Source organism: Anthonomus grandis, chromosome 1 (assembly GCF_022605725.1).
Source record: "Anthonomus grandis grandis chromosome 1, icAntGran1.3, whole genome shotgun sequence".
NCBI lineage: Eukaryota > Metazoa > Arthropoda > Insecta > Coleoptera > Curculionidae > Anthonomus > Anthonomus grandis.
The window spans coordinates 847,880-862,887 of record NC_065546.1 but is presented as its reverse complement, the minus strand read 5'-3'; the positions used below and the strand labels follow the sequence as shown (position 1 = coordinate 862,887).

At 33.1% G+C, this 15,008-nt stretch overlaps 1 protein-coding gene across 2 annotated transcripts in view; it reads left to right on the top strand.

Moving 5' to 3' along the window:
- Positions 1-13,753, top strand: part of LOC126744082 (UBX domain-containing protein 4) — a 32,325-nt gene extending 18,572 nt beyond the window's left edge. The window contains exons 8-9 of one of the 2 annotated variants that reach the window (XM_050451431.1): positions 11,939-12,259; positions 13,243-13,753. In XM_050451431.1, coding sequence (XP_050307388.1) covers positions 11,939-12,259; positions 13,243-13,384 — 463 coding nt within the window. In that variant the 3' untranslated portion in view covers positions 13,385-13,753. The remainder of the gene's footprint in view (positions 1-11,938; positions 12,260-13,242) is intronic. The other variant, XM_050451440.1, reaches the window with a different exon arrangement.
- The last annotated feature ends 1,255 nt before the right edge of the window (positions 13,754-15,008 follow it).

Genomic DNA, 15,008 nt, shown 5'->3' with positions numbered 1-15,008 from the left:
GATGTTACATTCATTAAAAAAACAGACAGGAACATACATTCTGTTAATAAAGTACCGGGAATCGATATATTAATTTGTAGATCATTTCAGTCACTGATGTTAATAAGCACATCAACTATTTTTACAGGGTTCTTGAGGTGTTTATTCCCGTTAAACCCTATTCCAGTATAAATCTCTAAATTTTCTCTTCTCTAAAATCCAAACTTGGAGTCGATTACAGTGTATTTTTAACTTTTTATTTTCCACTTGCACCTACTTCTTGGTGCAAGGTTTAAGTGATAATCGCTATAAATCCTTCATTGCTAAAATGAATCATGATGTAGCACAAAATTCAAATAACTTTTGGAAACCAGTAAAAAGCTTATGAAAATCAAACTGTTATCCCAATAATATGCAGCTAAATGGTAGATTTGCTGAAGGTAGTCCTAGGTATATATCCACTTTCAATATAGTTAATTTGTTAGCCGTCATTTTTCATTTACTAAAAACATGAAAGTACAATTCCCAAGTATAATTTCGGTTGCAGGCTTTATTTTGATTCTATTAACATATCTCTAACTGATCTTTTCAAAGCGATTGACGGCCTCAAAACTGATTATTCCTGTGGACTTGGCATACCATCAGTTTTATTAAAAAAATGTTGCGTTCCCTAACCAAATCACCGCATTATCTATTTTGCCTGTTTTTTGATTCCGGAACTTAGGAATATAATTATACAGGGTATCAGTTTGAAAAGGTACCACCCTCTATATTTCTACCCCTGCATAAAATTAAAAAATTTCTAAAAAAGGGCAGACATGACCTCTAAAATCTTAAATGGAAAGAGGGTCGAGTGATACCTTATTTTAAAGGTATTTTAATCACCTTTTCAAAGATACCACATACTTTATCTTTTTGTTAATACTTTTTATAAGAAACAAATTAAAACCGTAAAGATATTTATTTTTTTTAAGTAATCACTATTATGATGAAACAGAACATATAAAAGTAATAAAAGGTAACTTAATTTATAAAATGTTGTCCATTGCAACATTTTGAAAAACTTTGTTTCTTTATTGTGATTCTTCTTTTTAAATCTTCTGAATTACCAGGTTGTGCTTTAAAAACAATTGATTTTAAATGCCTTCATAAAAAAAATCTAAAGGTGATAAATCCGATGATCGTGGTGGTCATTCAATTGCTCTCCTACATCCATCTGCCAGGATCATTTAACCACTCTTTGACCGGAAGAAAATAGTGTGGGGAAGCTCCATCTTGTTGGAAGTGTATTAAATTTTCTTGCAAAATCATATTACCTGTTGCATCAATTTGATTTTCTAAGCTAGATGTTATTAAGGAGTCTATTGTGTCTTCCAGTAGATTAAGGTAGAGTTCACCGGTTAGATTTTCTTCAATAAATAATGGTCCTATAATAGAAGTTCCAAGAATACCAGTCCAAACCGTCATCAAAAGCTGTCGAAGAATTTTCATTTTATATGGGTGAAATTGATGTAACTTTAGTTAGCTTTTCTTACTGTTTCCTACCTTGCGCGACACACTGCGACGTAATAGAGGGATCTGCATTAAAGGTGCCTAAAACTTCCAGTTGTGCAGCTTCATCCAAAACACGACGATTACTTCTTTTTTTGTTTGCAACCGAACCAGTTTTTCTAAACTTACCAATTAATTTTAAAACATATTTACGATATAATTAACTATTAGGATATCTTTCGTTAAACAATGCCGCCGTTCTTCTTGCGCATCTTTGACTTTCCCCGTAAATAAGAATAATTTCCGTTCGATGCTCAAGATTAAACACGATTTTTTAAAAATACTTAAGAGCGCACAACGCTTGAGTTTTTTTTACAATTTCTTAACTAATTTGTCAATCGTTACTAAAGTGATTACCACGCAAGTACTAGTTGAGGACATCTATCTTGTTTGCTTGATTTTTCGCAAACTTCTCAATCAAAAGGTCGACTATGTGGTATTTTTAAAAAGGTAATTAAAAGACCCCCCTTTCCATTTAAAATTTTAGAGGTTATGTCCGCCCTCGTCAGGGAGCTGCTGCAGTTTGATTGAGAACAAATGTCTCCTATTAAAGTTTTAGTATAAACACGCCAATAAATTTGACGTGTTTTGGAAAAAAACACAGGGGCAGAAATTAGACGGTTTCAAATTGACACTCTATACATCAGCAACACGGTTTTTCCGGAGTTCTACGGTAACTAATTTGCCTACATATAAGTACTTGTTCGACGCCTTAGAGGACCATAGTCGGGCGGACAATATTTACACTGACTTCTCGAAGGCGTTTGACAGAGTGAGCCATGGACATTTCATTCAGAAGTTGCGTGCGATACGTCTCGGTAACAATATTTTAATATAGATCCATGAATATTTAGCGAATCGTCTTCAATTCGTGCAAATAAATAGCATAATTTTTGAAGAAATTCAGCTCTTCTCCGACGTACGCGGGAGTGCCTTCATACATGACCTATTTTATTCATTCTATTTATTAATGACCTTTGTTGTGTCATTCGTTTCTCGGAATTTTTATTATTTGCAGACGACTTAAAATTGTACAGTCATAAAATCGGCAATTGTGCAATTTTTACGTTAGGTCCAGTAGGGTCAATTGTCCAGTTAAGGAAAACTTTGAGAAATTGATATTTAATGTATTTTCGTTTTACCATTTTATACAAGTTTAGTAATTTTTCTCAGCTTTTTGCACTATTAGGATTCATGCTAGATAAAAAAAATCGGTATAGTGAATATATAGTCTAAAGTGAAAAGAAAAAGTAAATAGATTGAAAAGACCCACAATTTCTAGTAATTGACTAATTAATGCTAATACTTGACCACTATATTTTCCAGTAATTGACCATTCTTTTATTGAATAATTATTGAACAAATTCATACAAGCCAAAACGGCACTTGCAATAAAACACAAGACTCAAAAAGACTCAAACAAATTTCGAAGATTTTGATTAAAGGTGATTATAAATAATTAAGTTTTGCTTTAAACAGAAATAGGTTTAGAAAACTTATATTTAATTCTATCCCCAGTACCAATTAGTTCTGGGGTTTCCAATACACATACTATTTGAGACTTATATCAATAGCACTCACATCATTTTCAATAACAGAAAAAATAGTCTTACAATCCCCGGTTGGTCTTAAGGCCTGAACCTCTATTTCTTCTTCACTAAAAAAGTTCTATATTATACAAACATAATTATAGGTTTTCTTCTTTCCAGGAATAGCAGCAATAATAAATTCTCCTTTATTTCTTAGGTCATTAAAGTCTTCTGGAAAATCCTCATTACTTGAACCCGAAGAACTCCATTCTTCATTTTCACTTTCTGAAACTAATATTTCGTGAATCGACATCAATAGTACCGCTTAAATATGAATCTAAAACAGGACTTTGAGGTTTTACCAGAGACAAGTTGTTAGGTGTTGAAGAACTAGGCTGAGAAGGAGAGAAATAACACGATGACTCCTTATATCCATCAAAATTGATTTTATTGAGTTCTATTTTGAAAATGTGATGTACTTGGTGTTGCGCTAGTTGAATGTGGTGAAGAATCACTTCGATGTTGATGTAAATTTGGTTGTTTCAGTGGAGTTTTTTGTTGAATTTCAACTATTTTAGCAATGGGGGAAGATGGCAATGGTAAGGTATTTTGGTTACCGTTTTTGTTTTCTTTGATTTCGGCATTTTTACAACGCAATCTCAGTTTTTTCCAAACATAAAATAACTCCTTAGCAGATTCTTCACCTCTCTACTCTCCTGTGGCAGCTAAAGCTTCCCTAAATTCATTAGCTCTTTTAGGTAACATTGTTGATTCTAAGTATAATAAATGCGGCACGTCGAATTCAGAAGCTTTACTAGCTTTATCAGGTTCTTTATTTGAAGCCATTATTTTCTGACTTCGTGATTCATCGTTCATGCATTTTGAAAAATCAATTGCATCAGCATTAAATGGGAACAGCCCACATTTTCTAAACCCATTTTTTATTGTTTCTGCGGAGATCACTGCAACATTCAGCAAAGCTGGAAAGACTGCCTTTGTAACTGGCCTGTTATAGTTTTTTCGTTTCCAGCTAATAACAGTATTTTTCCAATTATTTTTTAAAGACCTAAATAAGGAGACTGTATCTGCCGGCTGTAAAATGTGAGTTGCATTAGGGTATAAAGCAAATAACAAAATACTATTATCCTTACAGAATTTGGAAAGGTTATAAGTAAAGTGCGATTTGTGGCCATCAACTAGATAGAGTACTGGTAATTTAACCCCCATTTCTTTTAGTTTTGGTAACAAATTGTTACAGACATAATTATGAAAAGTCATCCAACCTTTTTTTGACCGTCCAATTATCCAGTCTGGTGGTGTGTTGCGACAAACTTCGGCCGGTATCCTTTCATAAGGAAGAACCAACATTGGGGGATAAAGGTTAAACCATCTGCTGATATAGTAAAAAGGACTGGTATTTGTTCCTTCTCAGAACCCGATTTTATTTGATAAAAATTTTTCATTCCTCTAGGTCCAAGCGCTACTCCGGACTTGGGATTTGACTCGAAAACGGATTCGTCGGAATTAAGGACTCTTCTTGGATCTTCAAATATATCCAGGCAATTTTTTGTTTCTAGGTACTCTTTTATTTCATTGTGCCACTTTCTAATGCTTTGCTCGGTGACAGCTGCCCCATCAAGATTAATAGATTCAGCATGTCGTTGAGAAAAAGCTGGAACCATTTATCGCTTGGAACACCATCCTTAAATGGAGTTTCGCGCCCATTCGCGCGGACAATATCGGCAACTGTTTGACAAAGAGCATTTTTATTTAACGGAATTCCTTTTTTGCATTGCTTATAACCAAGTGTTTCTTCATCAGTGATTAAACATGTTTGTGGACCCATTTTTCTTGTACCAGAAATGTTGTTATTCTTAAGTTTATTTATAATTGTGGAATGGGGCACATTATATTTTCTTCCCGCCTCACGTACACCACATATTTTTAGTTTTACATCAGATATAACTTTAGTTAGGTCTTCCTCGCTATATTTGAAAAAAACCTTTATTGACTTGGCAGCCATGTTCTGAAAAAAAAAAATATGTTGGCGTTTTCTATTAAGTGATATGAATCACTATTTGTTGACCACCCAGTAGTTGACCACTATAAATACTGGAAATCATCAACAAAAAGACATGTTTTTAATGGCAATGTATTTCTATAAAAATCTTTTATTTTTTTAAATAGAGAAGCAATAAATTTCCTTATTTTACGTAAAATTCCAGTTTTTGACCACTTGGTCAACAACTGGTAAAACAAGTATTTTTAAAAAGCAGTAGTTGACCAATCTTTTTTTCTATATTTAACTCACTAGAAACTGGTCACTGCTAGAAAATTGGGGCTGACAATAAGAGTTGTATGATTGGCCGTCCTATTAGACCAATCAAAATGGATAAAAAGAACGGCGTTTTCTTATTTTAGGCGGTAAATTATAAAAATGGTCAAGCACTGGCTTCTGGTCAATTACTGGCAATTAACCCTAAATAATGGTCTAAAAATGCTAAACATTCCATTTGACAATAAACGGCTTAGTTCTCGAATCTGTTAGAAACTTGGGTGTGTTATTAGACAGTAAATTAACATTTGTGCATCATTTTTATTGAGATTGTCAATAAGGGTTTGCATAATCTTGGTTTTGTTGCGCGAAACTCTGGTAAACTGTTTCGTCTAGTCTTGAATACACCTCGCTTTATATTCTAACCATGTAGAAACGTATCATCCATTTTTTCTCTAAGAGACCAAACGAAAACAAAACAAAGGTAAAAACACAAAGTCACGGTCTCATCAAATCCATATAATTTTTTAAAAGCTACACGTGTTTCGCTCCTATCCGAGCATCATCATTTTAATTCCCTTTTCTATCGCCTTTTCAACATCCCCCTTTCTAGAGAAGCTTTCCTTGATTAACCAAATATAATTAAACATATTGCTTTTAGTAATGGTTTTCCACTTGATATAATTAATTGCCTTTATTCTAAATTCTATAATAAATACAAACTTACTTACAACTTAATCCATCTTAATAATGAAAATAGTCATCTTTTTAGATCAATGTAATTTTTTGGTAATATTTCTTTTCAGCTTGCAAAGTTTTTCAAGTCTACAAATCTTACAATTGCTTTTAAAACTACAAACAGTTTAAAAAGTCAGCTAGTTAGTACAATAGATAAGGCAGATTTCTTTTCAAAATCAGGGGTGTATTCATTAAGATGTAATGACTGTAATGCTAGTTACATAGGGCAATCGGGGATAAAAATTTCCACCAGAATAAAGGAACATACAAGTTTGGTGGACAGGTATAGGGATACTGACATGATCGAAACTAAAACGGCGTTTGCAAATCATTTATTGGCCTCCTCACATGGTTTTTCTTTAACTCAGGGGGCGGATATTTTGCATGAGTGCTCAAAAGGCAAAAAACTGGACTTGTTAGAAAAAATGGAAATAACTAAAGTTAAGAAGAGCCCTGTCCTTGTGTGTGTGAACGGTATTTTCACGTTTGAACCTCACCTCATTTATAACAACCTCTCTTAAAAAGTCATTTCTTCTTTTTCGATTTTAGATATTTTTAGTTTTTATTGTGAAGATTGTTTACTTATATTCACATATATTAGTATAGTTCGGATTGTTCTCCATGTTTGATCATGTTACTTGGTGGCCTATGGGTTAGACGCGCGCCTGTGAATCTAAAGGTTGCTGGATCGTTCACCACTGGTGACATTTTACATTTTTATTTTTTTAAGCATATATTTTTATCTATGGTGAGAATTGTTAACTTAACCTAGCTTTTCTTTTGTTGTTAGTTGTAATGTGATCTGTGTAGGTCTAGGTAATGAGTTTTATAAGCGTTCTTTTTGTTTTGTGAAAAATATCTTAATGTATTTTTTAGGCCTGATGATGCTCCGATAGGAGCGAAACACGTGTAGCTTTAAAAAAATTATATGGATTTGATGAGACCGTGACTTTGTGTTTTTACCTTTGTTTTGTTCTAACCATGTGGAAACAATTGAATCTGTACATTTCTTTGTTTCCTAGCTTTCAAGGTTGATCAGAAATTTAAATTTAAAATTTACCAGAACTTTCATATTAATTAAAAAAGAAAGATATATTTACTATTAATAGTAAAGTGAGGACGACTAATTCGTATTTACTCCCATTTGGAATTATTATCTCAATGAATTTATTATTGCCCTGGTATTTTGAGAATTTACCATTCAATGTGAATATCAATAACAGATAATAGTTTTGTTTGCCTTTTTATCATGCTCATTACGGTTTATTTTGACCAATCACCAGAATGACCAGAGCATATGATCTACATACTTAGCTTTGACCCCTTTTCAGATAACTATACTAATTCATTTAAGTTAAAACTTCAGGTACTAAAATTTGTGCTATTTTTTACTTATTCTTGTAAATTGGCTCTGCGGTTAAAATAAGTCCTGAGAGTGACTTCACGGAGATCGAAAAGTCGACTTAATATGTACACAAACGTTTGTTTAAAATTATATTTTTTGGCCTGAACCTACCAAATCACTTAGATATCTTAATAATGCCCTACTTCTTGCAGGACCCAATTCGATCTGAAAGTTTCCTCGCAACTGGGATTTCTAGACTTAAAGAAAGCTATAAACTAAAAATATGTTTTGTGTTATAGTTTCGTATTAAATAGCCCTGTAGATGTAATTGTAATCTGACTGAGCTTATATTGTACTCCTTGTAATGAAACATCCACGATTTTCACGACAACGTTATTCTTTTCGTCTATTTTTACCAAAATATATTTATGCTTTTAATTCAGGATGATTTTAAAGTTGAGTCATGTAATTTAACAAATCGTTATACGGGGTGTCCCAAATAAAATGATATACATGGGAATTTCGTAAACGTTAAGAGATATAGTTTCGGTTAAATGGGAAAAAAGTTGTGCTGTTTCAAGCCCAATCAGATGGGATATTATGATCCACGATATTTACAGGGGTTTTCAAAATATCGCCTTAATTTAAAAATTAGGCTTTTAGAAAACTTGCAATATCGTCACCACCTTGAATCCGATTTTAATAAAAATTGGCAGTTTTGGGTTATCTACTACGACCAATCGATTGACGTTAACGATATTGAATGAATGAATTGTCGAAACAGTGGGCTGCCGAGGCAGTTATGCATATAGGTCTCCTAATGGACCCGTCATGCCCCACCGAGGGTGACCAGAGCCTAACGGCCTTAGAGAAACCGATAAGACTCTCTGGTCTGAAGAACTGTTAAAAAATCAGTTTACACTTGATAACGGTTGGAGATACTTACCAACCGAAACGTCGTGTTACATTAAATAAATAAGACAATGCAAGTCCGACAAGATGTTTTCAAACTCTCTTTACTTAACACTAAGTTTAAGATGGAGAGATTTACAAATAGAGAAAAGGTAAATTTATATGATTGCTCCATATTGTGCCGCAGAAATGCTGAACGAGCGAGGGAAATGTACAATGAGCGCTTTTTAGAAAGACGAAAAGCAGGTTTAGTGACTTTTAGTAGATTGCGAGATAATTTATTGAAGATATGAATCATTTAACAAGCCCAACAGAAATAGCGACGAAAATTTAGTACTGCAAAGTGTCGTCGAAAATCTGCGCATGTCGCTTCGGCAAATTGAAGCTAAAGAAGGGTTGCCACTTCACGACATAACCAACATGTGTGTTCCAACAAGATGGCGCCCTTGCATACAATTCTGCATTTATTTCTAATTACCTAAATAAAAAATATGGAAATAATTGGATAGGAAAGAGGAGGTCCTATTGCATGACCTACCAGCTCACCTGATTTGAAGCCCTTTTATTTCTGTATAAGGGGATACTTAAAAGATAAAGTGTATTACACTAATCACACTACAGTACAGGAATTTGAAGCAGCCGTGCGACAAGCAACTCAAGGAATGCCACAACAAATTGTCAAAAATGCTTGTTTGGTTACGATTCAGAGGTGTATTTTATTTTGGTAAATTGTTGATTGTTATTTGTTTAATTTCATTTATCGTTGCAAGATAGAAATAATCATTGTTTCAATTTTTTTTTATTTAATTTTCATATAAATGAATTGATTTTCTTGTTTCAATAAAAAAAATAATTTATTAGCAGCCCTTGTTTTTGTTGTTATTTGTTTAATTAGATGCACAATGGTTAGGTAATTACAACCATTGTGCATCTAATTAAACAAATAAGAACAGGTTATGGGCCCAGGTGACGTGGTTTAAGGGTAGCGATAATAAAACTGGTATAATTATCGCGGGTTTCGGTTTTACCGAGGATTATTAGCGGCACAAGATAACGGGGAGTGGTCGACAATCGATTAAACAAAACATGGCGGAGGCCGTAAAGTATAATATCGAGAAGTTAAACGGACAGAATTATGAATCGTGGTCCTTTATGACGAAAATGTTATTAGTGAACGCTGATTTGTGGGAAGTTGTGTCTTCACAAATACCTGTGGAAAGTAAACGGGATAGAAATTGGGTCAGGAAAAATGACAGGGCGTTATCAACCATAGGTTTGGTTGTTTACACAAATCAAATAGTTCATATTAGAAATAAAACAAATGCCCATGATGCGTGGAACGCTCTTAAAGAATACCACCAAAACTCTACTCTATCCAGCGTAGTATTTCTTTTAAAGAAATTGTGTAGACTATCATTGGAAGAAGGTGGAGGTATGGAGAGTCATATTAGTATGTTCCTGGAAATCCTAAATAAGCTCGCTGCATTGGGTGAGGAAATAAAGGATCGATTTGCTGCCGGATTATTGTTGGGGAGTTTCCCAGATTCCTATAGTTTTTTAATCACAGCCTTAGAAAGCAAACCGCCTGAGGAATTTACTTTAGAATTTGTCAAAAGTAAATTAATTGATGAATTAAAAAAAGGGCATTTTAAGAGGGATTGCTATAAATTTAAAGCAAGTAAAAGCAAGGATAAAGTTCGAGCTAATGTTGTGGCTGAGGGTGAGAACAGTGAGGCTTGTTTTGTTGCTAATGGAGAAAGTAAGAGAGTGTATGAACATGTTTGCTTGAATACAAAGAAGTTAAGTGGTCAATCTACTTCTTGGTTCATAGACTCGGGAGCAACAAGCCACATGGTAAATTCAAAACAGTTTTTTAAGGAATTTGCTACTAAAAATGGTCTGGTTCAACTGGCGGAAAAGGGTCAGCTGTCAAAAGTTGAAGGAATAGGATCCATTTCAATAGAGTGCCTAATCGAAAATGGAAAAAATAAGAAATTAAATCTTGATAATGTGCTGTATGTCCCACAGCTCGATTGTAACTTGATATCAGTCAAGAAATTGGCAAGTCATGGTTTTGTAGTGCATTTCAATAGGGATGTATGTGATATATCAAGGGATGGAGAACAAAAGGCGTTTGCAAAATTGTCTCCGGAGCTGTATGAGTTAGTCGGTTTTAAAAAATCGAATGTTGCGCCGGTAAATGTATGCTTCTCGTTTCTGTCGTTTTCGTTTCTCGTTGCTAATAAATTATGTCGTTTGTACGCAAGTAGTTTTTATTTATGTTGTAATTACCCAACCATTGTGCATCTAATTAAACAAATAACAACAGTTTTCACAGCCAACTAAGTGAACAAATGTTTTTTTGAATAAATTTATGTTTTCTGCCATTTAGAGTAGCCCGTAAATCAATAATTTCAAAATGTTAACTACTATAATAGAATAGATATATTATAGAACCCAAGATATTCACTTGCCAATAAGAGTCAAATTATTTTATTTGCTACACCTAGAGTAGGAATTTTATTATCTTGACTTCTCATGAATGGACTTTAATTAATTCTTGAAAAAAGACTAAAAAAGACTTTAGAGTAGCCCGTAAATCAATAATTTCAAAATGTTAACCACTAGAACCCAAGATATTCAGTTGCCAATACGAGACAAATTATTTAATTTTTTACAGGTACTACTGGAATAAGAACTCCATTATCTTGACTTCTCATGAATGGACTTTAATGAATTCTTAAAAAAAGACTAAAAAAGACTTTAGAGTAGCCCGTAAATCAATAATTTCAAAATGTTAACCACTAGAACCCAAGATATTCACTTGCCAATACGAGACAAATTATTTAATTTTTTACAGGTACTCCTGGAATAAGAACTCCATTATCTTGACTTCTCATGAATGGACTTTAATTGATTCTTGAAAAAAGACTAAAAAAACACTTCAGAGTAGCCCATAAATCAATAATTTCAAAATGTTAACCACTAGAACACACAAATCTAATATGGCGTCCATGAGAAATAGCAAAGTTGACTATGGTTCCAGAAAATATAATATTCCTAGAAAAATATCGTTAACCTCAATCGATTGGTCATAGTAGATAACCCAAAAGTGCCAAATTTTATTAAAATCGGATTCAAGGTGGCGACGATATTGCAGGTTTTTTAAAAACCTAATTTTTAGATTCAGCCCGATATTTTGAAAACCCCTGTAACTATTTCTCTTATCGTTTACGAAATCCCTATGTATATAATTTTATCTGCGACATCCTGTATTGTCGATTATACAATTTAACTGAGCAAAGTATATTTATGTCTTTAGTGTTTTATTGTAATTTGTGCTTAATAGTAGCAACTTATTTCTGGTTTTTAAAATATGAATGAAAGTTCGAGTGTATAAAACAAGGACGAAGACCATTTTAGTTTGGACATGGAAGTCCTCGGTGAGACTTTTAACTTTTCGGAGTGTGAGTATTATTCACCTTTTCAAGTAATTGTTATATATTAGTATTTTGTGGCTCAATTTTAACCTCATCCTGCGTTTAAACCACACAATCTGATTTAATTAAAGTAATAACATTTTCTACAATAGTCTGAATTTGGTTTCAGATCGAATTCCGTCACCGAGGTCCGCTCTAAATACGATTTGGAAAGTCGTTTAAAGAACGCGGGGTCACGCCTGGTTGTCATAGACTTCTTTGCCACATGGTGCGGACCGTGCAGGATGATCGCTCCCGAACTAGAAAGCATGGCCAAGGAATTTTCCAATGTCATTTTCCTTAAAGTTGACGTCGATAAAAATAGCGACATTTCATCGGAGTATGGCGTCACAGCGATGCCCACCTTCGTTTTTATTAAAAGTAGAAGGGAAGTGGCCAGAGAAAGAGGAGCGAACGCTTATTCTTTGAGGTCCACTATTCAAAGATACAAGTAAATCTATTGTTATCAATTTATGTTTAGTTTCATTTATGTTTATTCCGATAATAAGTAATATATTTTAATTCGTTACTAATGAATGAGTTATTTTATTGCGACTAATTAAAGAGGTAGAACTGATGAGCAACAATGCACCGGCATCTCATTTATTCATTGGGTCTATAATCTTGTAACAAAATACAAGTAAAAAATATGTATTTTTTAATAATTTACGGATATATTGAATATTTTAAGTCTACCTTTCGATATTTTAATCGCGTTTAGAAAAAATTATTTCAAAGGCTCAAGGGCAATTGTTTCCAGCATGTTGAATTATAATGCTTTTTTTTAACTTCAGTTTAGACAAGGAATGAGATGCTTAAAATTGCTTTAAATGTCAGGAATATAAAGGGTGTCCCGTGGATCATGTTACAACTTCTAGGGTAGATAGAAAACGTCAAAAAAAAAAAACGAAAAATTCATATGAACATCCAACAGTCACAAGAGGACACAAGATACGTCCCAACGACTAAAAAGTAAATTTGAAATAAAAATGAAAATTACTCCAAAGGTCTAAGGTAAATGAGAAATTGCGCCGAAGACTGTGCAAAAGACCCGGAATATATAACAGTGTGTTCAAAGAAAGAAATTACTTTAGAAGTCCAAGAATACAATGAGTTGGGGCCAATAACACACAAGCAATCAAAAACTTCCTGGATTCAAATTGAAAATTATTCCAAATTATTTAAATACCTGGAATTTGTAAAAACTGACTTCACAATTTGGTCTTTTATGTCTATAGTGTTTAATTGATGATGTAATCCTACTATTTAAATATTACAATTTGTATACCAGGTATTAAGTAAAATGCCTTTTTCTTGTAAAATATGTAAATGAGGGAATTTCAACCAATTTCATCAGTTGGTACGCAGAGAAAAATTTCCACTCTTCCATACCTAATTTCCAGATTTTGCCCCATGAAAATTTTTCTATTTTAGGCAACCATCAAATGGACCGTCTTCAACTACCAACGAAACAAAGGCCTTTAAGAAGCAAGGAAACATTCGACGTCTAACAGATATTAGAAAAGACGACGACGAGGACAAAACATGGAACGGAAACTCTACTCAACAAATGTAAAAACTTATATTTTATTTAATTTCAAGGAAACAATATTTAATGTATATAATACTTGCGATATTTGCCTACAAGAAAATTTGGAAAAAAACGGGAATATTGAAAAATATCTTAATTTTGCTTAGTATACCTATAATTTATCAGTAGGCAAATGATTTAATAATAGTAAAGGCATACATATGTAACTAATAATGATTATACAAATAAGATTTTTTTTTCTAAATGTTTTTAATTTTGCCTTTAGATGTCTCTAATTTATATCATATTTTACTGAGGAAATTTACCGTCAAGCTGTACTTGCATAATTTTAGTTTAGTCTATAAATATGATTTATTCCATATCTTTGGGTGTAATATATTGGTTTTAATCGTTTGATCTTTTATTTTTTACCGTACTATTCATGAATGTATGCTTGCCATCTTAGTGGTATGAATTAATATTCATGTGGTTCCTATTCTTGTCCAATGTTTGATATTTCCGACCCACGACATCCCCTTTCTGCCTAAACTTCTTCTTCGCTCCATTATTCATTCGATTAATAGTATTTTTCGTTGCATAACGCATGTTTCGTGTACGCTGTTTTCCTGCGATTTATCGTGCCCAGCAATTGGCGTGCTTTTATCGACTTCAAAATTTCGTCGTTGGTTTTTCTTGTTTTCCATGGGACTATAAGGATTCTTCGATAGATCTGCATTTCAAATGTCTCCAGTCTATTCATTATGCTAACCTTCAATGTCCAGCTTTCTGTACCGTACAATAGTACGGACCAGACGTTTTTACCAGGGAAAAATTTAAGCTTAAAGAATAAACATAGTATTGCCAAATATAGACATTTTAAACCTAAGACTGCTAAAAGTTGGATTAGTGGTCAAAAAAGCCTCATGCTGAACACGGTAGAGAAAGAAAATTAAGGGCGAAGTCAATGACGACGATATAATGTTGATGCTGAAAATTGTTATTAACTACATCAATAGGACTGAAGAAGTGCATCAATAGAGAAGAATACAGGTGATCTAGTAATTAACTCGATAAGGCTACTTTATCCTACTTTATTGTTTGCCAGGTTGCCAGCATATGGGTTGGCGGATTGTATCATAAAATGGTTAACGAGTTTTCTTACCAGTAGAAAACAGCCCCTAGTTTGTTTCTGTTATTTGTTAATGACTTATTCTCGTTTTTTACTTGGCTTAAACTTTTTTATGTTTTATCATGATTTACAAGTATTCAGACTATATTTTTTAAATTTAAAATGAAATGCTTCTTAATATTGATGTGTCATTAAATTTCTTGCCAAATTTAAATCTCCAATTACATGTGATTGATAATAAGTTATTAAGAAGGGCGGAAGTGTTAAAAGATCTTTGAGTATCTTTTTATGATCCTAAAAGTAATATTTTGCAATGTCCTTATAGAAACTTAGATTTTATTGCTAGAGTTAGTTCTGATTTTTTATGCATTTTTTTTTAATTTTTAGTTTTATATGTCCTGTCTATCTTGGCTTATCCATCCCAATTTCGACATTCATTTTAATGAAATTGAAAATATTCTTAAGATTTCTATCGTAACTATCATACAGATTATATCTATGTCATGGCTGCTTTTAATATAAATTACCTTGAGAATCGTA